We start from the raw sequence: 24,177 nt of genomic DNA, 5'->3' as shown, positions 1-24,177 counted from the left end.
CTTCTTGCATAAACATCCCTGAAGCCTTAAGCTCTATTTTAAAAAAAATTAAGATTTCCAATCTCAACTAACCTAAAGGAGGGCCCTTCTTTTCAACATTTGTAGATTAACAGAAATCCAGATGATTTGGTTCTAAATTAAATTGTTAATTCCACCTCAGGTTGCCCTTGTTGTTGTTGTTAGCTGGCCTTGAGTCAACCTCAGTTCATGAGACTTCCTATCCTCCACTGCTCTGCTTAGGTCTTGTTGATTCAGGTATGTGACCTGCCTAATTGAGTCTAGACATTTGATGTGCAGCCTTCCTCTCTTTCTACTACCCTCTACCTTTCCTAGCATCATTATTATTGCTTTCTGCTTCGGCTTTTAGACCCATAAAATCAATGGCACTTATATAACTGTTGATTTGCCATCCACAATTGTTTCAATGGATCTACTTTAGCTGGAGCTTACAATTTTAGGCGTTTATAAAGCTACAATTGTGAGCACACTATTTTGGAGATACTAATGTGTTTCACAAAATCTGTAAGTGAATGAATGAAATAGAGGACATTTAAAGCTCACGGTGACTTTAATATTGAGGACAGAAAACCCTTTATAGCTGTCTCATTCTAGCTGAACAAGGGAACTAGATACCGGTATATAAACTTTTCACCAATATCATACTAAAATCATAGAGTTGGAAGAGCTCTAATCACCTGAAAGCAATGGAAAAAAGCTTACCTCCTTCATGTTCTCATTAATGGAACAAGAGCTTCTTTTTCTAGGGAGATCAATAGGACGACCCTCGACATACAATAGGCTCCTTTTTCTAACATTTTGGGCTTCAGATGCCATAATCTCTGAAATCCCTGGTTTACAAAATAAAGGAAAAGTTAATTTACATTTTTATCTGTTAACTGTACAGCATATATACCTGTAATGTACTTATTTAACAAAAACAATTATTAGTAATTTGCATGCTCTCTATAGAGCACACATTTCATATGACAATCTTCAAAACTTTGTCAGTGTAAGAATTTTATAATTCCCCTTTAATACCCACAAAACAGATTTTTGCCACAGGTAAATGAGTCTAATATATCTTTCTGAAATTTCTATTGTTTTGATTTACGATTGAATAAAATTCTATTGTTTGGGGGGGAAAATCATAGTCCACTTTTCCACCCAATAAAGGGCTTTTCAAAAACTGGATTAGACAATACTTTTCTTCAATCTCGCTTCCAGTTATGGAGAGAAACAAGAATTTTATTGCTTGCTTCTGGCATACCAGTATTCCATTGTTGTTGTGTGCCTTCAAGCTGTTTCTGACTTACAGTGACCCTAAATGAACCTATCACAAGGGGCTGAGTGTGTGTGACATGCTGAAGGTCACCCGGTGGGTTTCCATGGCTGAGCAGAGTTTCAAACCCTGATCTCCTAAGTCATAGTCCAATGCTCAAATACTACACCATGCTGGCTCTAACCAGTTTTCCATGCAGTTTTCCATACAAATGTGGCCATCATTAAGTCTAATATTGTATAAAAACTGCACAGTTGATTGCTGAGAATTTACTGTACTGAGTTAGCTCAATTCACCAACTTGGTATACGCAGCTTGGAATTCATGTACAAAGGCCATGTATAAATGTTATGGCTCCATGCTGATATCAGAAATGGGAAAGGTACATTCTTGCGTCTCTCCATGTTGATGGACCAACTTGGACACGTTGTTTGATCCAGCTTAAGGTAGCTTACAAACAAAACTAATATTTTAAACAGACATACTCCACTTGCTTTTATAAAATAAACAGCTGAAAACAAGTATTTCAGTATCAGCAGCAAAATATGCTTTCAATTTCCTAGTAAATCTACATATTTTCACTTCATTAGTATTTTTTTTTTTGTTCAAGGCCTCAATTGAATTTTATCTAGTGATAATGAGGATGTGAAGGCCTGAGAGTGGGGAAACAGGTTTTCCCATTTTTCTCCAAAGCAACTTTTCCAAAGCCAGAAAAATTGGGGGAAATGAATAAATCAAAATTTTATTTTACAACAATAAATATTTTAAAGGCAAAATGTTCATATTTTAATCCCCCCAAATTATTTCTAAAAGCTGTATAATAGGTTTATGTAACACTATGTATAAGATCATAGTTTCCTTCTCTTATTCCTTTTTATGGGAATGTATTCTTCATGTCTCCTTGATACTATGGAGCTGTAGAAAATAATAGTTTGCTTTGCTAATGCTGATATTTCCTTCTCTTCTTAATGTTTTTTAACTCCTCTACAAAATCATGATCTTATAGATCCATTTGTAATTAAAAATATAATAAAAAGTCAATTCTATTTTTAGTTGTTGTCTAAACAATTTGCACTTTTAATATTCCAAACAGTATATTATCCCAAATCAAATTAAACATAATATATTTTACTTTCCTAAAATAACAAATTGACTTTTAATCTGTAAAACGTACTAATAAAAAGGAGGAAGGAAGGGGAAGAGGAAAAAAAAAGAAATGTGGAGGCTGCTCACACTGGAGAAATAATCCAGTCTGACACTACTTTAATTGCCATGGTGCAATGCTATGGAATTCTGGGATTTGTAATTTTGTGAGATGTTTAGTTTTCTGTCTTTGGTAGCACAATAAACTACCATTCCCAGAATTCCATAGCACTGAGCCATGGCAGTTAAAGTGGTGCCAAACTGGATTATTTCTGGTGGAAGCATGAACTTTTGTGGAACCTACTTCTTCAGATGCAGTCTATTTGGTACTTCATCCAAAGAAGTGAGTCTATATTCAAGAAAGCTCATGCGAAAATTAAAACCAGTAGGTATTAAAAGTGCTACTACATTTCTTTTTCCCTCCTCCTTCTTTCCATCTTTTTATGCTGCAAGAGACTAACACAGCTGCTTACATGAATGCTATCATAATAGGTACTGATGTAGTTTTCCATGATTTCAAAATTTTTCAAAATTTTATATTTTCTATATACACCTAGTATGTAGCAGTGAAATAACAGAATTTCAGTAGAGCTTGCTGCGTGACATTAAAAAATAGAAGCATTTCTCCTTGTATTCTGACTGCTCAGAAAATAAAAACAAAAATATTTCCTGCAAATAATAATAAACCTTAAAGTTTAATAATAAACCTTAAAGATTGTGCTGCAGTCCATTCTACCAGCTCAGACCCCTTCTGATTTTAGTGGGAAATGCAGTCTAATCCTAATCCCACTCAATTCAATGGGTTTTGATGTTGTTGTGTGCCTTCAAATCATTTTTTGATTTATGATGAGTAAATGTGGTTTTCTTGGCAGAATTTGTTCAGAAGGAGTTTGCCTTTACCTGCCTTTGAGGCTGGGAGAGTGTAACTTACCTAAGGCCATCAAGTGTGTTTCCATGGCTGAGCAGGGATTTGAACCCTGGTCTCCCAGTCCAACACTCAAACCACTACCCATGCTGGCTTGCCAATGGGTTTTTGTAACCCTAATGTGAACCTATCACAAAGTTTTCTTGGCAAACTTTAGTCAAAGGGTTTTACCCTTAATAATTTTACATAGGCTTCCAAGCTACAATTATTTACTAATTATAGCTGGATTGGGCCTCAGGTGTCTTTACCATCTCATAATATTGGTCTACTGTGGAAGAGATCTCTGAAAGATTAAGGGAATGCTAACATACTACTGTACAGTTAAGGGAAGAAATCAGTTTGATTAAGACATAGAAGGGAACACATACTGTACATTTAATTTTCTCACTACAATATTTAATCTCTCATTCTGTCATATAGCTAATAATGACAATTACATCTTCATAGACACCGGTTGGCTAATTTATTGTCTATCTTCCCTATGCCTTGAAGACATTATGAAATTCACAGTGTTTTTATTATCCATCATATTTCAAACTTATCCTCAAAACTCCTTATAAACATACTTTTCAAGTTCTACCAGGCTTTGGCCTTGGGGGGGGGGGAGACAATTTAATTTAATATTTCAGAGGATCATGAAGAGTGAGAGAGGTCTGCTTTTGAAAAAAAAACTTAAGATATATTTGATGGTATATGTTCCATTCCTTTAGGACAAAAAGTATCTAAGACTGTAGGAAACTAAGGGGAAAAAGAACAACTAACCAAACACAACATAAGGAATCAGGCTTGATTAGGTGCTAATAGGTCTGTACACAAACAGCGATACAGTTATAGTTATGACTTCTAGATCATAATCAGGGCTGGGGAGCAGGAATAAGGAGTAAAGGATTAAGAGGTTTTTACAGGAGTAGGAATAAGGAGTAACAAAATAAATTTGTTACTGTTAAATCGAAGGCTTTCATGACCAGCATCCATAGTTTTTTTGTGGGTGTTTTTTTAGCTATGTGGCCATGCTCTAGAAGAGTTTATTCCTGACGTTTCGCCAGAATCTGTGGCTGGCATATTCAAGATGCCAGCCAAAGATACTGGTGAAACATCAGGAATAAACTCTTCTAGAGCATGGCCACATAGCCCAAAAAAACCCACAAAAAACTATAAATTTGTTACTTCTTATTCCTGTTATTATATTGTGCATGCAAACACCAAAAACTAATTTTATTATACTGTACTGGGGAAGGGACTGGGAGGCAAAGAGAGACACTTATACACCCACACCCACGCCAGCCTTGCAAAGCGAGGGCTTTTCACCAGAGCTGGGGAGTAGGAGTAAGGAGTAAAAGAGTAAGATGTTTTTACAAGAGTAGGAGTAACATTAAGAAAAAATATCTTACTCCGGAGTAGGACAAGGAGTAACCCCAGAATCACCACTACTCCCCAGCCTTGATCATAACTATAGCTGTATTGCTGTTTGCATACAGACCTATTAGCAACTAATCAAGTCTGATTCCTGATGTTGTGTTTGATTAGTTGTTTTTCTTCCTCTTTAGCTTCCTGCAGTCTTCTCTGGTCTCTTTTTTCGCCTCATCCTTCCACTCATCCTACTAGGCATCATCATTCTTTTATCTCCCTTTTTAGTTATTATTATTTACTTAAAGAATGAAGCAACATTGAATGAAACGGAGAGTGGTTGTATGTGAGTTTGCTGTCTGGGCAGACGCAACTCCTATAGCCAGTGCCAAAGCTTTTCAACCAAGCCTCTCAAACAATGTCAGGGCCAGAACCAGAGTGCAAACTCTACTTTTGTTGCTCCACCAGTATTATAGCAAGGCTCAAGACCAGATGGAGCTGAGATGACAATTCAAACCTCAGAAGGATGCAGGCCCCAAAGGACAAGTAAACTGACTCAGAAGGCCCAGGAAGTGTATGAAGCTGAGAAAGATCTTGGCAAGATTAGAAGAATGCAAAAAGGGCCTGGATCAAGTTAGAACAAGACACATATGATGTCACAATGCTTTAGACAGGAACATGAGATTTAAGATTATGGCCCAGTTAAGCCAATGTTGTGTAGTGTTCTGAGCACTGGACTATGATCTTGGATGCCAGGGTTTCAATCCTCGCAACGCCATGGAAATCATACTCTCTCAGCCTCAGAGGACGGCAAAGGCAATCCCCTCTGAACAAATCTTGCCAAGAAAACCCCACGACAGGTTCGTCATAAGTTGGAAATGACTTAAAGGCACATGGTAATAAGGTCCAGTCATATACCACTGCCTGAGAAATGTCTCTCCTAACAAAACTCAATATAAATTCAAGTTTGAAAGAATGTGCCATTCAGAAGACTATCAAACACAATGGGGGGGGGGTAGTTACTGTAGAAGAATAAAGCAGAAAAAGCCACTTGCAAGAGACAAGCTCACAGTATTCTCATTTCCCTAGCCACTTAAAGTGAATGTGTTCTGTCCATGCTATCCTGACCTGAATTGCTGAGCTCCTGTCAAAGCAAAGACTGAAGTAGAGACTGCACAGGCATCTCTCACTCATGGCCCACTAAGGAAGCAACTAGTAAAGCAAAACCTGTCACAACAGTGGCTGCTGCTGCAACATGCAGGAAGGTTGAACTGGGAGCTAGTGTGAAAGCCCTGGTTTTGGAGAGAGAGGCGGTGGCAGCTGAGGCCCAAGCCAAAATTCCTGAAGCAGCTGCAGGAGAGGATGGTGGGGAGAACCAGCTCAGTAAAACTGAGCCGGTCAGCTCCACCCAGTGCAGACTACAGCACCAGGCAGGCATCCAATTCAGACAAGTCTAAAGCATTTTTTACTACGAATGCAAATAATTGTGCTGTAGACACACCTATGCATACATCGAAACTAGAGATGTAAAAGTTCCAGAAATTTTGAACCCAATGCCTTTTTTTCTGGGAAGGTCTTTGGGGAAAAACCAGATTTTGGGGGGGAGTTTGAAAAATTCAATAGCAACCCCCCCCTTATACACTTGGTTATTTTGTTGTTTCTTTGTTGTTGTGTGCCTTCAATTCATTTCTGACTTCCAGTGACCCTAAGGTGAACCTATCATGGGGGTTTCTTGGCAAAATCTATTCAGAGAGTTTGCGTTTGAGGCTCAGAGTGTGTGACTTGCCCAAGGTTAACCAAACTGCGAATCAAATGCTTGCCTCCAGAAGCCTAGTTCAACACTCAAACCACTATACCAATTTGAAGTCGAAGGCTTTCATGGTTGGCATCCATAGTTTTTTATGGGGTTTTTAGGGCTATGTGGCCATGCTCTAGAAGAGTTTATTCCTGACGTTTCGCCAGCATGTGTGGCTGGCATCTTCAGAGAATGCTTGCCTGGAAAGGACTTGGGTATATATATTGTGTGACCTGGGAAGGCAGGAGTGATTTGCATGTGTACTGTTCTGTTGCTAATGGCAGGCCTCAGGGTAGGAAGGTCTGCAAAAGAGGCGTAGTGTTTGCTTGATTAGTGCTCATTGTCTGCTGGGAAACCCCTGACCCTGGCAGATTTCTCATTTGCATTTGTTGAGTCTTCCTCTTGCTATTTTTCAGGACGGGTAGCCAAACCTTGTTTACTTTACGGGTTTCCTATTTTCTGTTGAAATTGTCCAGGTGTTTGTGGATTTCAATGGCTTCCCTGTGCATCCTGACATGGTAGCTGTTGGCATGGTCCAGACTTTCAGTGTTTCAGCAGTAGCAGAACATGTTAAAAACCATCCTGGGCATAGAATATTGTTTGAAAACACTGAAATTCTGGACCATGCCAACAACTGCTACTCCCAAGACTCTGGTCCATGCTCTGGTCGTCTCACGACTAGAGTATTGTAACCTCCTTCTGGCAGGGCTTCCTCTTTCTCACCTCCTTCCTTTAATTTCTGTCCAGCATTCAGCTGCACACATACTACATCTGCTCACCTCTCTGACCATGTTTCTCCTCTATTATCATCCGTTCACTGGCTCCCCTTCCCTCTCCGTATTCAGTATAAGCTTCTCCTGTTGACTTTTAAAGCCCTGCAAAGGCTGGCTCCTCCTTATTTATCTGAACTTCTTTCCCCTCACATTCCCACTTGTACCCTCCCTTCTGGTAGTCAAGGTCTGCTGTCTCATTGCCACGTCCTAGATTCATCCCTTCTCACTTGCTGTCCCTCACTCCTGGAACCCCCTTCTCCCGCGAACACGGGTCATCACTTCTTTAACTAGTTTCATAGAATGTCCCCAGGCATTGCGTGATTGTTTATCCGATTGTTATCTGATATTTGATTTGATATTTGATGTTTTTAAATTTGTTGCCTGCTTATTTTTATCTAATTCTATTTTGTATTATTATCTATTGTTTATTATGTATTTTGTAGAATGTACACCATTGGCAAGTTTCATTTTTATCAATTTTATTGTTTGTATGTACAGCGCTGTGTAAATCTACAGCGCTATATAAATAATAATAATAATAATAATAATAATAATAATAATAATATATTTTCCCCCCTACTACAACATGCTGAGCTGTAGGAACCTTTTTGGTTTTGCCAGTATGACAAGCAGGCAACTCTCCCACCCTAAACATAGCACAAAACATCAACATTAGTTCTCCAGCGTTTCAAGTAAACATAAGGCAGGCACCCATTTCTATAAAATGAACTGAGAAAAGGAAACCCGATACAGTTGGCCCTCCATGTTTGCGGCTTTGACTTTAGCAGATTTGCTTATTCACAGATTTGATTAATATGTTACCTCTAGGAATCTCTAGGTCTTCCAGCGTGACTCTAAGGCCTGTTACAGACTGCCAAAATAAAGCTGCTTCGGGTCTCTTTGGAGGTATGCTGTTTAAATTATGCATGCATCCTAAGAATCCGGAAGCTGCACCAAAGCTGCACTCCAGTGCTTAGGAATGGAGTGTGGCTTTGGCGCGACCTCCGGACTCTCAGGACCCATGCATCATTTAAATAGCATACCTCCAAAGAGACCCGAAGCAGCTTTATTTTGGCAGTCTGTAACAGGCCTAAGGTCAACATCCACCAATGGTTGTGCTGGAGGTTCTAGAGATTCTTGGAGAGAACACTTCTCTAGGGATTTGCACATCCTGCAGCACAATTTTATGGTAACGTCCGGCAGATGTTGACCACAGACTTGTACTGGAGAACCTAGAAGCTCCTAGAGGGGTGTTCTCTCAGGTAAAAAGGGTATTTTTTTATCTGCAGTTTTCCCACTTTCACAGGGGTCCTGCACCCCTAAGCCAGTGTATGTGGGTTAGTCTTAACTGTGCATAGTCTTAAAGAAAAGTCCTCCTCTTAAAACAGTTTTTAGAAATTATTTGTGAACACTTTATCTAATCATTCTAAAAGAAAATATTCCATGATCCATTTTTGCCATATTTTTCAGAAAAAAGGCTTCAGGGGAAAAACTGGAACCTCTCCACAGTTTCTTATGGTTTTTTCCTGGGCCACCACATCTCTAACCACAACTCCAGTGAGCCCTTGGTATCCACTCGTGTTTGGTTCCAGGACCCCCTGTGGATACCGAACTCCGTACATACTCAAATCCCATTATATGCAACAAGACAGTTGTAATGTAGAGTAGCAGTGTTTTCCACCTTTCACATTGTTAAAATTCATCTATATATACCTTTGAAACAGTCAGTGTGGCCAGTACAATCCATGCCAAAAATCAAAAGCTAATTATCAGGTGTGGAAAATCTACAACATCTGTGTTAGCCCACCAAAAAAATTTAACTTCTTCTACACTTAAGTCTAAGATGATAGAGGACCCAGAGGAGAACTGTCCCATTTAGTAAATAAAACTAATTCAATCAATAAAACTCATCCTCTACAGAAATGTAGTTGTAATGCCTGGTTTCTAACTCAATGAACAAATGGAGGAAGCAAGACAGAGTTTATAGTAATAGCAACAGCAAGTACATTTCTATACTGGTTATCAGTGAACTAGCACTCCCTAAGCGGTTTACAATGTGTAAGCCAATTGGCCTCGACAAGCCGGGTACTCATTTTACTGGCCTATGAAATCATGGAAGGCTGAGTGGAACCCTACCTGGGATCAAACTTATGACGTTGTAGCTGCAGTACCAGCTTTTAAACATTGCACCACGAGGACTCCTTTATTGGAAAGATCAGCACACTAGCAAATCCTTTGCCAAATCTGAGCTACATTTCACTTCTATATGGACTCCAAATTCACCACCCTCCATTCACATTCCATCCTGAGAAAATCCAGGCAATATACATGACCTTGGTTCAGATGCAACAATTCCCCACAGCTGCTTATCTCTCTCCCCTTAAACCCAAGCTCCCAACATGGCTACAGCATAGCTAAGAAGGCCTAACTTTAATGTGACAGAAGGGGCAACTTCGACAGTTCTAAAGAGAAAACACTAGTCAAACACAAAACCTTATTCAAAGACTTTGCAATCTATTTCAGATGTCGTTCCTTTACTGATCATGTTTCTAAAGGCTGTAAGACAGCTACTGAATGTGAGACGTTGAAGCAGTGAAAAGCACATCAGTGCTATCTATGCAGCTTCTATTAAACTTCTGAAGCCTTTTGCCACTCAGGTGGTGTTTTTTTCTACACCTATGCACTACCCAGTATATTCAGGTGTGCAAGAAAGACCAAGAGGTTCTACTAAAATACATATTTAATGAAGGAGTTTCCCAGATGGCATTTTACAAGAGCAATGGAGATGCATGTCATTATTGATTACTAAAGTAATATATCACTGGTTAAATTAAAAACTTGTTTGGCCTATGTAGGCATGACTCCCCATAACACTCTTAAAATGTGCTGGGATACTATCAACAGTAAGAAGGAGACCAAGTAACTATATGATGGATCCTACAGACAACAAATCATAATACTCCTGACAGAATGCAACCAGTTACCAGAAATCAAATCCTTACATCTGATGTAAAACCTAAACTTGAAGTCTACACTGAACCACAGGCCAAAATCAAATCCTACTCTTACTTGGTAAGAGACATGTTAAGAATTCACAAGATCTGCCAATATTGCAACTGCCCCCATAATAAACCTGGAGTCACAAAGTCCAAAATTAGAAAGACTGGGCACTGAATGTTAAATTAGTAATTTGTAAAATGTTCTGAGAGCCTTTGTAGCTAAAGAGCAGAGTATAAATATTCTAAATAAATAGATAGGTCCTAGTGGGCAAATCATCACAGACTGAGTATTTAGATCTTAGTGTAAATGCCTTTGCAACCAGAGGTGATAAAAATGGAGGGGCTTCACATTTTAAACTATGCCCAAACTGCTTCTTAGGCTGCATCCACACTGCAGAAATAATCCAGGTTGACACCACTTTAACTGTCATGGCTCAACGATGTGGAATTGTGGGAATTGCAGTTTTTGAGACATTGAGCCTTCTCTGTCAGAGAGCTCTGATGCCACAACAAACTACAGGCCATTCTAGACGGGCCTTTGCTCCGCCCCCAGTACGTACTAGGGGTTGGCCGAGGATGCAGCGTCCAATCAGGCCTCACCCCTCGTACATACTGGGGGCGTAAAAATGGTGGCGCCCTATACACATGTTTCCAGCCCCAGCCGGCCATTGGCCAGCCTCAGAGCCTTGGAGGAGGAGGAGTGAAGCTTTGGGCAGGAAAAGCGCCCTTTGCGCCAAGGAGGAAGAAGTAAGAGCAAGAAGGGGAGGAGGAAGAGGAAGACGGGGAGGAGGAGGAGGAAGCAAGAGGAAGAAGAGGAGGAGGAGGAGGAGGAGGTGGGTGCCCATTTCCAAAGGTTTATTTTCCTCTCAAGGTGTCTTTTTTGTGTATTTTTGGTGCTTTTAATGCTAACAGGTCTGCCTAGTTTTAAAAATGATAGTGATGATGAAGGAATGGGGAGGGGGGTGGTTTGGCCAGAAAGGGAAGTATATTTCTTCCATCTGTCTAGGAATAATGCCAAAATGTCCTCCATTTTGATCATGCCTAAGAAACATGCATTTATATTAACATTTTAAAAAAAAATCAATTTTTTGTGTGCCCTCCATTTTTAAAAAGTGTCCTACATTTGAAAATGTTGTCCTACATTTGTCCCGGTTTGGAGGTCCTGACTTATGGCAACCCTAAGGATGGGGACACCTGGCTGAATGAAACTACGTGTGAAAGGGATCTAGGAGCCCAAGTAGACCACAAACTGAACATGAGTCAACAGTGCGATGTGGCAGCTAACAAAGCCAATGCGATTTTAGGCTGCATCAATAAAAGTACAGTGGTACCCCGGGTTACGAAATTAATTCGTTCCGCGGCGCCCTTCGTAACCCGAAAGATTTCGCAACCCGAAAAAGCCATAGCCGCTAGCGCTAGAAGCCGCGATTTCGTGCGAAAAAGCGCCGAAAAGCACCAAAATTTTTTTTCGTAAGCCCAAAAAAAAAAAAAAAAAAAAAAACCTAACCCGGAACAGTTTTTTCCTATGGAATTTTTTCGTATCCTGGAAATTTCGTAACGCGGTGCTTTCGTATCCCGGGGTACCACTGTATAGTATCTAGATCAAGGGAAGTAATAGTGCCACTCTATTCTGCCTTGGTCAGGCCCCACCTGGAATACTGTGTCTAGTTCTGGGTAGCACAATTAAAAAAGAATGTTGAGAAACTGGAGCGTGTCCAAATGAGGACGACTAAAATGGTGAAAGGTCTGGAAACCATGCCCTATGAGGAACGACTTAGGGAGCAGGTGATGTTTAGTGTGGAGAAGAGAAGGTTAAGAGGTGATATGATAGCCCTGTTTAAATATTTGAAGGGATGTCATACTGATGAGGGTGCAATCTTGTTTTCTGCTGCTCCAGAGACTAGGACCCGGAGCAATGGATGCAAGCTCCTGGAAAAGAGATTTCACCTCAACATTAGGAGGAACTTCCTGACAGTAAGGGCTGTTCGACAGTGGAACAAACTCCCTTGGAGTGTAGTGGAGTCCCCCTCCTTGGAGGTCTTCAAACGGAGGCTGGATGGCCATCTCTTGGGGATGCTTTGACTTGGATATCCTGCATGGCAGGGGGTTGTACTGGATGGCTCTTGCGATCTCTTCCAACTCTATGATTCTATGAAAACCACAGCAACTGCTTGAGATTCTTGGTATAGCAATTCTGGGATGAAACAGACAGTCAAAATGAAGACAAGGATGCTCCATTGCCCACAGACATACTGCATAAGCAAAAGATGTGTTCAAATTCCTTACAAGTTCTTTAGGAAGTACAAATCTAAAGTACCTATGTTCCAACATCACTGCGCTATATAATGAAATCACTATGTCCTGTGATACCTCAGAGATAGTTTCGGTTGCTGTGGCCCACCTAAAGATCACAGAGACAGAAGGCAGTCAACACATCAGTTCTGCCCTTTGCAAAACCAAACTAGCTCCATCTGAACCAGTTTAAACACAAGTGTGCTACATAAACAAAAATGAGGAATATTCAGAAGCTTACAAAAACCATCTGAGACCACTGCAGACATGAATATCTTGTGACTCTACAAAGCCAGTGCCCATGGCAAGCCAATACTCTGAACGTGAAGAAAAGCGCAACTGTTTTGCTCAAAGACAGTCAGGTTCAAAGCAATGCAGAAACTATGAGACTCATTACCAAGACTATTTTCAATAGTGATTGGACAGTCCACAAGACTGAAGCAAGGGACAATAAATGATTTTAGACTTGTTGTCAAAATAGTCCTGCTCCTGTTCTGTGGCAAGGCAACAACAAAGACAATGTGGCTTCACTATTTAATAATTAGTTAACACTGTAGAATACTGTAGAATTAGTTAATGAGGTTGTTCAGCACTATTAGTAGAGGTATCTATTGGCCAATGGGGCATTTCTGACATATGTTCTATACGTCTAGGTTGTAATTATAACTGTGTCACTATTTGTCTACTGATCTGTTCACAGCTGATGGTGTCTGATTCCTCATGTTGTGTCTGATTGATTGTGCCTCTCTCTGGCTTGGTTCTCAGTTTTCTCTTTCTAAAGTCTGTAGATCCTTGTCTTCTCATCTCCCTTTTCACTCATTCTTTCCACTTATCTTGTCAGTCATTTCACCATTTTTTTAATCTCCCATTTTTGTTATTATTTTTCAAAGAATAAAGTTGAGATTTCAGTCACCTTAAGGTGGTTGGACATGAGTTAACAGTCTGGATAGTAAAAATATAGCAAAAGGTAACATGTGTTAAGTCCAGAACTGCAACAGCTTGGCATTTAATTTAACATGGATACTTGTAGTTGCTACCTTAATAATAGCCCCCAAAAGTATCTGACTGTAAAATTTACACAATGCATATAATCCAGTCCATTGTGGACACAGTGCTTGCTCATGGAGCATTTCTGTAGGTTCACGTAGAGGGGTTGCTTTACTCCGCATATCCCCCTTCCCTTACCCTTGCCAAGAGTTACACTGAAGCATGATTAATTTAACAAAGACAGAGGTAATAACTGGATGACATCTTCAGTATGCACTCAATGCTGCATTAATCCATTCATTTAATTCAAAATACATCAGTGAATACATATTAATCCTTTTGGGCTCCTGCTTGTACCCAAAGCTAATTTCACGGCTAGTAACTTACATCTCTTCATATTGTTATAGGTTCTTTCAGACTGTTGTGATTATGTTTATCTCACAGAAGGGGAAAAGTGTCTGTGGATGTCCAAAAAAAGAGAGCAGGGGGTTGGACTGGATGGCCCTTGCGGTCTCTTCCATCTCTACAATTCTATGGTTCTATGGGTTGGGAAACACAAGAGATACAACCTATGCTGTCATCATCCGGCCTGGAGGGAGTGAAAAGGCAGGGCTCCATCGGGCCTGGCCTAGATGAAGAAGCAGGGCCCTACCTCCAGTCCATCTGCCTTGGTCCAGGCCTCAGAGGGAGAGAAGAAATGCTGGACTTTCCTCCTTCCCCACCACCATTCCCTTCTCCTTTTGTGTCTTGTCTTTTAGATTGTAAGCCTGAGGGCAGGGAAGCGTCTAATTAAAAAGACTGTATGTACAGCGCTGTGTAAATCTACAGTGCTAAATAAATGAAGCTTAATAATAATAATAATAATAATAATAATAATAATAATAATGCTCTGTAAGCATAATAGGATGTGTGTTACTTTTCTAAAGATCTGATGCGGAAGCACTGAATTTTGCCTATTAGTTGGAGTATCTAAACTGTGTGCTTGCACATATGTTCTATTTATGTATTTATAAATAATTCCAAATAGTCTGTGTTTTCCTGCACAAAGAAGAGAGAGATGAAGGGCAGCCCAGCTTCATTGGGCCTAGCCTGAATAAGAAGAAGGGCCCTCCCTCCAGTTCATCTGTCTTGGTCCAGACCTCAGAGGGAGAGGAAATCTGCTGGACCTTTCCCCTTCTCCACTGCCATTCCCTTTTCCTTTTGTGTCTTGTCTATTTAGATTCTAAGCCTGAGGGCAGGGAAATGTCTAATTTGTAATCTCTCTGAGAGCCTTTTGGCTGAACAGCATAAATACTCTATAAATAAATAAATAAATAAATCCCCTGTAAGTGCTGTACTACTCAAATATCTCACAGCTCAGAGAGACTTGAAACCACTACCAATATTAAAATAAGCCACCTTTAGTCCATTGGTGCAGCTCACTTCTTAAGAAAACAGGTGAGGTCAGGCAACTATCTATACTTTTTAAAAAGAAACTGTCATCTCTATTGCTCTGGTCTCTAAAGGATACAAAAACAGACAGGCACAGCTCCATGGTGCCTGGGCCACAGCAGCTGGTGAAAGCCCCCCTCTCTAAATTCAACTACCAATGTCCTCACCTTTTAGAAGAGCAGCCAGCATCTTACAAACAATCCTCCTGTCCCACTGTCATTCCCTTTTCCTTGTGTGTCCTGCCTGGTTTATATTGTTAGTCTCTGAGCAGGGAACTGTCAAATTAGTTATTTGCAAGTTCATCTGGGAACATTTTTGGCTGAAGGGCAGAGTATACAACGGACCTTGTTATACGCTGGGGTTTGGTTCCAAGATCCCCTATGGATAACAAAATCCGTGGATGCTCAAGTCCCATTAAATATGACATAGCAAAATGGTGTCCCTTTTAAAAAAATGGAAAATCAAGGTTTGATATTTTAAATTTATACTTTTTTTTTAGTATTTTCAAACCATGGATGCTTGAATCCGTGTATAAAAAATCCATGTATAATAAGGGCCAACTGTATATATTTTAAATAAAATAAAATAAAATAATAAATTTAAGGCATACACAATTGTATCAATCTTACATACAACAAGGAATGGCTCTTCAAGGTGTACAATAATCAAAATATTGTATTCACTACGTAGTATTATTTAGAGCAGGTGTTAGAATTACATGTTTATCCAAATGTTGATGGGCTGCGCTTTCCATCATGCCACAGTACTGGCTATACTGGCCAGGGCTCTTGGGACTTGCAGTCCAACAACATCTGCAGAGATGTATGCTTTCAGCCCAGGTTAGACAAGAGGACACTAATATAAAAGACTGTATCTATAAATCAGCTGAGAAAGAAACAACTAAAGGAAGGTAATCTTGAAAAAAAGCATGCTAAAACATTTAAAAATATTTCAGATATTCTTTCAAGTTTTGTCTTTTTTGTCATTTTAAATCCATTAAAAAAAACCCCTATGGAGTACTATTTCCTGCAACAGACTACATACAGATAAAGTAGCTTGTGGCACCTTAAGGACTAACAAGTTTATTATGGTGTAACATCTGTATGCCAAAGCCCACTTCATGAGATGCATGGAAAGTCACCATTAGTCAGCCTCTGAACAAAACACAAGACTTTCCCTCCTTTTAACACAGATGTATAACTCCTCAGTTAACATTAACATAAATTAGTTTCAGAAATATAAGAATATAAGATCCTCTATAATACTTCAACCCACCAGAGATGCTTTCACATTGCCTTATGTGATCAAGCCTCCCACACACACAACAGCTGAATTTAAGTTAAGATATACTGTTGAATGACTTAAAAATATAAAGAAGTGTTATAAGAATAGATTCCACCAAATATTAGGAAGAACCTCCTGATGCTATGAGCTGTTTGACAGTGGAATATACTGCTTCAGAGTGTGGTGGAGTCTTGTTTTTTGGAGGTTGTTAAACAGAGGCTGGATAGCCATCTGTCGAAGGTACTTTGATTGTGTATTCCTGCATGGCAAGAGGTTGGACCTGATGTTCTTGAGCTCTCTTCCAATCCTAAGACATTTCCTATTAAAGTTTTGGATTTGAGTTAACAAAATTATGCCTTAAATGCACAGTATTTTTTTAAAAGCAACTAATCATGTGTTCAGGTTATTTTTTACTATTGAGAAAACATCCTATATATTTGCACAGCATTTTTTATTTATTTTTAATTACATGTTTATTAGTTTTAAAATATGTACAAAATATTAAAACTTAATAAACAAAAAACAGCACACACAGGAAATATACTGACAAATGTCAACAAAACAATCTTAAACAGAGAATTAAACATTGTCTATCAATAGTTTCTTATGCTAACTCATTTCTTTACAACTTAATTTCCTGTTTCTTTGGTCACCCTTTTCCATTTACCTTTTAAGATCAAGTTTTTTCATATACTGAAAAAATTTACTAGATATTCTCGCAGTTCTCTGATATTTGATTTTTTAAATTTTGTTTGGTATCCATATATCCATATAAGGAATTCTTATCCTTCCCAAGTAACTATTACTATTTTTGCTAACGACCTTTGTAGTCTAAAGTCCTTTCATCATCATCATCATCATTTTCCTGCTAATAATTACAGTTACAATAATTACAATTCCGCTTTTATTCAATCTTGATTAAATTTGTTGTCAAATATTCCCACTTATGTTATAAATATGTAAGCACTTTTCTCCAATCCTCTAGAATTTTCTGACTTTTCGTCCCTTGACTCACATTTTAAAGTGACAGTGTAATTTTGAATTTTGTTTCCCAATTGCAAGTGAAAAATGCTGATCAGATCCCAACAAATTAAGAGATTGAAAACTGGTACTATATAGTGTCACCAAAAGGCATTCCAAGCACATACACAACAATGTGTTCTCATGCTTCCAAATTATGTGTTGAACACATTTTTGCTTGTTTCTATGCTTGCTTTTTTTTTTTTTTTTAAAAAATCAAATCATCACCTAAAAGTTAGGTTTGAGCTTGGTATTTATGATACCCTCTGACATTACTGAAGTGGTGAAGAATAATTTGTTTACCTGTTATTTTAACAATGAAGCATTTTGTTGTAGTATAGTACTGAAGGGACAAGTGATAATGCAAAAATGTTGGATCCTAGTTAACTCTCATTTCCATTAGTGAAGGGATAATTAGACTGTAAGTGCTTGCGGTGATGGAGTAGTGGTCATTTTTTCAGAACAGAACATGCCAGGCCTAGAGGACCTTACAATGAAACATTAGCATTGCAATCATGTTCATATGCTAACTAGGAAACTCTACTTAGCCCAATGTGACTCATTCCCAGGTACATATGTACAGCACTGCTGCCAAAAGTAGACTCACTGTGAGCATGTGTCACTTCCAGAACAAAAATCCCAATCACCTATATTAGCAAATTAGCCAAGGTAACAATCTCAGCTGAAATTACTTACTGCATGTGTAATCTACTGTAGTATCAATATCCCTTGTAACAACTGAACCTTATGCCCATCACCTTCAATTAGTTATCTGTAATGGAATTCTGAAATTTAAGCAAAATTGCATCTATGAAATACATATAGATCCATGTCAAGACTGCAACTACGACAACAGGCAAGCACAAGACAGAAACCTTCAGTCATATGCAGGTCCCACACATTTTTGTGGCTCCGGTCTTCCCAACTCCTACATTGTAGAGGTTTTAAAACATGGAGAACTGCTGTCCATGAAAGCTTCAGGACAGGACAATTCTTTGCTTACAGGTAGTGATATGCAGTTTGGTGCAGACTTCTTGGTACCTAGCTGCTTACTGGTCAAGCAACTGGGAGTGACCCACAGCCACATGCTTGAGTCGTCTGCTATGAATACAGTCTTTCCTCGGAGGGAGTTGAAATGGGGTGCGCTCCCATGGTGCATGCCTGCACCACCATTCAAGCCAATAGGGCTTGAATATGCACATTTTCCCCCCATTTTCGCAGAGAGGATCGGAACGGAGGGGCAACTGTACTATTTTCATCTGCAGGACTAATCATGACCAGCACTATATCTGTAGCCATGGATGGCACAACAGTTTACAGACCTTTTCAACCAACAATTACAAATTGTGGTTTGACATTAACTATAGGCAGCTGCTGAAAAGGGAGGTGGGGGAGAATAGCATGTATTATAGACCCACAAGTTCTGGCACACATTCTTTACTCACAGATATTTTAGTCACTTGTTAACACATTAATACTCTTTCTTATTTCAAATATGAATTTTCCAATCCAATTGACAGATGTTTCTTCTCTTACTTGCCATGTAGCAAGTCAAGTAAGTGGCTATTTGCAACTTGTCTTGGCAATTAGGTTTTTTTTAGTTAAGATTTAATTGTTACCCCAATATAGTGCTCTGGATGGCATAAGAGAGCCTGCAGTGAATCAGTGGCCTGGTTTATGAGTAATGTAAAAGCATAATTTAGTGTTCATGTACAGGCATGTGCTTTCTCACTCTTCCTCTAGCATGGTTTCAAGGCTTAGATACCCACCTCTAAGTATCTGAACTTAGTTCAGTATCTGTTTCAAATGCCAGTTTGTTAGCTATAGTAAGATTATGTTTGAGCCAGGAACCACTGTTTGTATTAACTGTGGTAAGGCCACTTCAAAATATAATTACTCCTCTTGGCTTGTTTTGATAAACTATAGTTAACACTAAACCTAGTCTGTCTGTCTTAGGATACAGAAGATAAAAATGGAAGTGAGTGATTCTCATCTCCTTCCAACCATACTTAAAATCAGGGGTAGGCAACCTGCGGCCCGCGGGCCGGATGCGGCCCGGCAAGGCCTTGGGACCAGCCCCAGCCCGGTCCTGCCGCCAATTGCCGCTGGGGCCTTTGGGGGGCAATTGTCTATAGAAGCCTCAAAAACATGCATTTATATTAACATTTTTTTAAAAAATCAGCAAATTTTTTCGCGTGTCCTCCATTTTTTTTTAAAAAAAAGTGTCTTCCATTTCAAAATTTTATCCTACATTTGTCCTGGTTTATTTATATATTTAATTATTTAATTTTTTTAAAAAAAATTATTTATTTTTTGGCTTCGGCCCCCTCAGTTGTCTGAGGGACAGCAACCCGGCCCCCGGCTCAAAAAGAATGCCTACCCCTGCTTAAAATTGTGCGAGGAAAGCAAGAGCACACAAGCTCATGGCCTGTACATATAATACTAAACTATGAATATATGAACATGTAAATATAGCCAGAGATTTGTAGAGCAGACAGCGATTAAAAAACAGACCTGAGCTATCACAGACAATTCTTATCTTCCACCATTAGTGGGGATTCTGGTAATCCTGTAACAGTTAATTTTAAAATAATGGGCAGATTGCTGAAATTATCTACAAGACTGATTATACTATAGTTAGTCCCAACTGAGCAGATGCCTGAATCAACGAAACTTACTTAAGTGTTAACTTATCAAGTTAATGTTGATTGAATGGGTCAACTCTGGTTAGGACTAATAAGTTTTAGGCCTCATTTTCTACCACCATCAGACACTTGATAGATGCATCTCCCGCATTACAACTATACCAGAAGGCAAAACAAAAGAAAAGAAACCCCAAACAATCTTTAGAAATGAGGAAAAATAGCTACTCTCACTTGATAAAGCAGATTCACGTGTCTCTATGCCCCATCTTACCCCAAGCAGCATTCGGTATCTGCAATTCCTGAAATACAGCCAACAGATTTTTCCTACTTAGTTTGTAAGCTAAAGGCCAATAGCCAACTTGATTTACACATGCAGCTTAAGTGTGTATTTTTTTTAAGTGCCCTCCATCCTGAATGAAATACTGTAGTCAGCCAAGAGATGCACCCTGTAATTCTTCCAACCACAATAATGTCAACATCAATGTTTCTGGACTGCAACTCCCATCAGCCCCAGACAGCACAGCAATGGCAAAGAATGCAACTTTAGAAGGTCACAAGATCCTCTGCTCTACTCTGCAGTGTGTTTTGGACAATGGGGCTCAGGTCCAAAAAACACACTGCAGCAGTAATCCAGTTTGAGACCACTTTAACTGCCTTTGCTCACTGCTAGGGAATCCTGGGAAATTGTAGTTTATTGCGGCACCAGAACACACTCTGACAGAAAAGACTGAATGTCTCACAAAACTAAAATCCAAAACACACTGCAGAAATAATCCAGTTTGAGACAGCTTTAGCTGCCCTGGCTCAGTGCTAGGGAATTCTGGGAAGTGTAGTTTTGTGAGAGATTTAGCCCTCTATTAGAGAGCTCTGGTGCCACAATAAACAACAATTCCCAGGATTCTCTAGCACTGAGTCAGGACAGTTAAAGCAGTCTCAAATTGGATTATTATTTCTGCAGTGTCTTCTGGACCTCTCTTAGCACCTGATGTGGTCTGAAAGAGGTTTATTCCTGCAGTGTGCTTTGGGCCAATAATATCCTCCTTCTGTGGCTGCAAAAACACAACCTGGTTTCAACAATGAAAAAAGTCAGACAAGTGCAACAACAACATTAAGCACATTTTTTGCAGAAATAAATCCTACATGTCCCCTCGATCCCTACCCATCATGGCTGGCCGTGCAGGGGGGTGATGCCTTGATGGCATTTCTTAGAGATGTCATCAATGCATCCCTTAGGGAAGGTTCCATCTTGCTTAAAAGAGGCGGTTGTTAGACCGCTCCTGAAACAATCTTCCCTGGACCCCCTGGATGTGAAGAACTACAGGCCTGTATCCCATCTGCCGTTTTTGAGCAAGGTGATCGAGAGGGCTATTGCCCTTCAACTCCAAGTCATCTTGGATGAAACCGATTATCTAGACCCATTTCAAATCAGCTTCAGAACAGGATATGGGGTGGAGACCGCCATGGTTGCTCTGGCTGATGAGCTTCGTCTAGGCATTGACAGAGGAAGTGTGACCCTGTTGGTGCTTCTAGACCTCTCAGTGGCCTTCGATACAATAGATCATGACATCCTATTGGAACGCCTGGGAGAGTTGGGAATCAGTGGCACTGCACTCCAGTGGTTCCGGTCCTTCCTCTCGGGTAGATTCCAGAGGGTGATGCTCAGGGACAGTCGCTCCTCGAAAATGGAGCTTAAATGTGGCGTTCCTCAAGGCGCCATACTTTCCCCGATGCTATTCAACATTTATATGACGCCACTGGGGGAAATCATTCGCAGGCATGGGGCAGGGTGTTATCAGTACACTGATAACATCCAAATATATTTCTCCATGTCCCGATCAGCAGCTATGACAACAGATGGCATTTCTCCCCTCAATCAGTGTCTTGAAGCAGTAATGGGCTGGATCCAGAGAAAACGGAGGTACTTACAGTAGGGGCCCCCAAACCAGGTATAGGGTTGCAACCTCCAGTCCTAGATGGGGTCACGCTCTCCACAAAGGACTGTGTTTGCAGTCTGGGGGTGCTCCTAGATCCGTCGCTTCACATGACAAAGTGAATGCAACGATCAGGAGCGCCTGCTATCAGCTCCGGCTGATACACCAGCTGCGTCCTTTCCTGGAAGTAAAGGACCTAGAAACTGTTGTACATTCACTGGTAACCTCACGATTTGATTTCTGTAATGCGCTCTAAATGGGGCTACCCTTGTGCCTAGTCCAGAAACTTCAACTAGTGCAAAATATGGCAGCCAGGCTGGTCGCCGGAAAAACTAAGAGTGACCAAATAACACCCGTCCTAAAATCTCTTCATTGGCTGCCTATTAGTTTCTGAGCACAGTACAAGGTGTTGGTTATAACCTTTAAAGCCCTACATGGCTTGGGCCCAACCTATTTGAGGGATCACCTGTTCCCATATAATCCGCCCCGTACCCTCAGGTCCTCTGGGAAGAATCTATTGCAGCCTTTAAAAACCAGACTAACTGCCACCTCCCAGAGGGCCTTCTCTGCAATGGCTCCCAAACTATGGAAAGGTCTGCCAGACGAGATCCGCCAAATGGCCAACTTTGGTGCGTTACAGACTGCCGAAAAGCGGCGGCCTGTACCTGCCCCTTTCCCCGGGGTATCAGGGCCTCAGTGGTTAGAACGGCAGCCGCTGAGGCCCTGATCCGCCGCTTTCCAGGCTGCGGGGAAGCGGCAAAAGGCCGCTTCCCCGCAGCCTGGAAAGGGGTGTCCTTGGGGCTTCAAGCCCCAAGGACACCCCGCGGCGGCAGGGAGTAGGAGAAAGAGGCCACTTGGCCCCTTTCTCCTTTGCGCTGCTGGGATTGTGTTGTTTTTATCTTATATACATTTTATATTGCTATTGTTACTAATGTATTTTGTGGGGACATACTAATACAAATGGCAGTACTTGCCCATAGAGAAACCATACTTGCCCCTAGGGAATTTGCAGAACGCTTGCCCATAGGGAAACACTGAACAGGTGCCCTATGTTTCCCTATGGGCAAGCATTCTCCAATGATTCTCTATGGACAAGTATGGTTTCCCTATGGGCAATGTACTGCCATTTGTTTTTGCACGCCCTTTGTATAAAGATATATATATATATATTGTTGTTGTTGTTATTTTAAAGTGCGGTCAAGCCAGTTTATTCCTGCAATGCAGAGGCAACCCTCCTCTGGCGACACAAAGCCCCAGAGAGCGGGTGGCTCGGAGGCACGTCGGGACTGGCCCTCTCCCTCACCTCCTCCTCCTCCTCCTCTTTCACTCGGTCAAAGGCAGCATTTGCACCCAGGGCCGCCCCCTTGGAAACAAAATGGTGGGAGGGAGGAGGAGGCGAAGGAGGCGGTGGCTTCTCTCCTTCTTTCTCTCTCTGTCTTTCTCTGGCTGCCAAGTGGGACCGAGGAAGCCCCTGACTCACCTGCTGCTGCTCCTCATGGTCCGGCGGGGCTAGGGCTGCCGGCGAGGCCTGGAAGGGGAAAGGGAAGGGGAAGGGAAGCCGTCCGCTCGAGGGGCTGCTAGTCCTCAGCGCCTGGGCCCACTCCGCCTCGTCGCCAGCGCCATTCAAACCACGCCGCGGTGCACGCTGGGAGCATGGAGGCCCTGAGGGAGAGAAGAGGAGGAGGGGAAGGAAGAGAAGAAGGAGGACTAGAAGAAGGCCCTCCTCTCCGCCCTTCTCTCCGCCTCCTTCCCCTGCAACAGTCCCAACGCCAACACTCGGCCTCTCGGAGGAGGAGGCGTCACGCGCCTCTGGGCCCATCAACAGCCCCTGAGGCCCATTAGTCTCTCTCTCTCTCTCTCTCTCTCTCTTCCTTTCTCTCCTCTCTCTAGAGGGTGGCCAGGCGTGGTCCTCTTTTTCCAGGACGTCTCAGCCTTCTTCTGTCCAGGAGGGATTCCAACATGTCCTCCATTTTGAGTCATGTCCTACATTTCAGCCTTCTGCTCAGGAGGAATTCCCAAATATTCTTCATTTTGAGCCATGTCCTACATTTCAGCCTTCTTCTGTCCAGGAGGGATTCCAAAAGGTCCTCCATTTTGACCATTTTGAGTCATGTCCTACATTTTAGCCTTCTTCTGCCCAAGAGCAATTCCCAAAATGTCCTCCATTTTGAACATCACTAAGTATGGATTGATATTTCTTGGAGCGTTTTCAGGTTTTGCTTTGGTCATGCCCTACTTCTCAGCCTTCTTTCCATGAGGAATTGCCAAATGTCCTCCATTTTGAGCATGAGGAAGAAGGATGGATTCCTATTTCTATTCAAGGTTTT

General features: G+C 41.0%; 1 protein-coding gene across 3 annotated transcripts in view; it reads right to left on the bottom strand.

Annotated features, from left to right (window-relative positions):
• KATNBL1 (katanin regulatory subunit B1 like 1) overlaps nucleotides 1–23,537 on the bottom strand; it is a 44,664-nt gene extending 21,127 nt beyond the window's left edge. The window contains exons 1-3 of one of the 3 annotated variants that reach the window (XM_042440638.1): nucleotides 23,331–23,536; nucleotides 17,971–18,059; nucleotides 721–848 (exon numbers count right to left, since the gene is read on the bottom strand). In XM_042440638.1, coding sequence (XP_042296572.1) covers nucleotides 721–834 — 114 coding nt within the window. In that variant the 5' untranslated portion in view covers nucleotides 835–848; nucleotides 17,971–18,059; nucleotides 23,331–23,536. Of the gene's footprint in view, nucleotides 1–720; nucleotides 849–17,970; nucleotides 18,060–23,330 lie in introns of all 3 variants that reach the window. The other 2 variants (XM_042440644.1, XM_042440629.1) reach the window with 2 other exon arrangements.
• Nucleotides 23,538–24,177: the final 640 nt, after the last annotated feature.

Source organism: Sceloporus undulatus, chromosome 1, assembly GCF_019175285.1.
Source record: "Sceloporus undulatus isolate JIND9_A2432 ecotype Alabama chromosome 1, SceUnd_v1.1, whole genome shotgun sequence".
NCBI classification, from domain to species: Eukaryota; Metazoa; Chordata; class Lepidosauria; order Squamata; family Phrynosomatidae; genus Sceloporus; species Sceloporus undulatus.
Note: the sequence above shows the minus strand (reverse complement) of the source record. Positions and strands in the feature narration are given on the sequence as shown.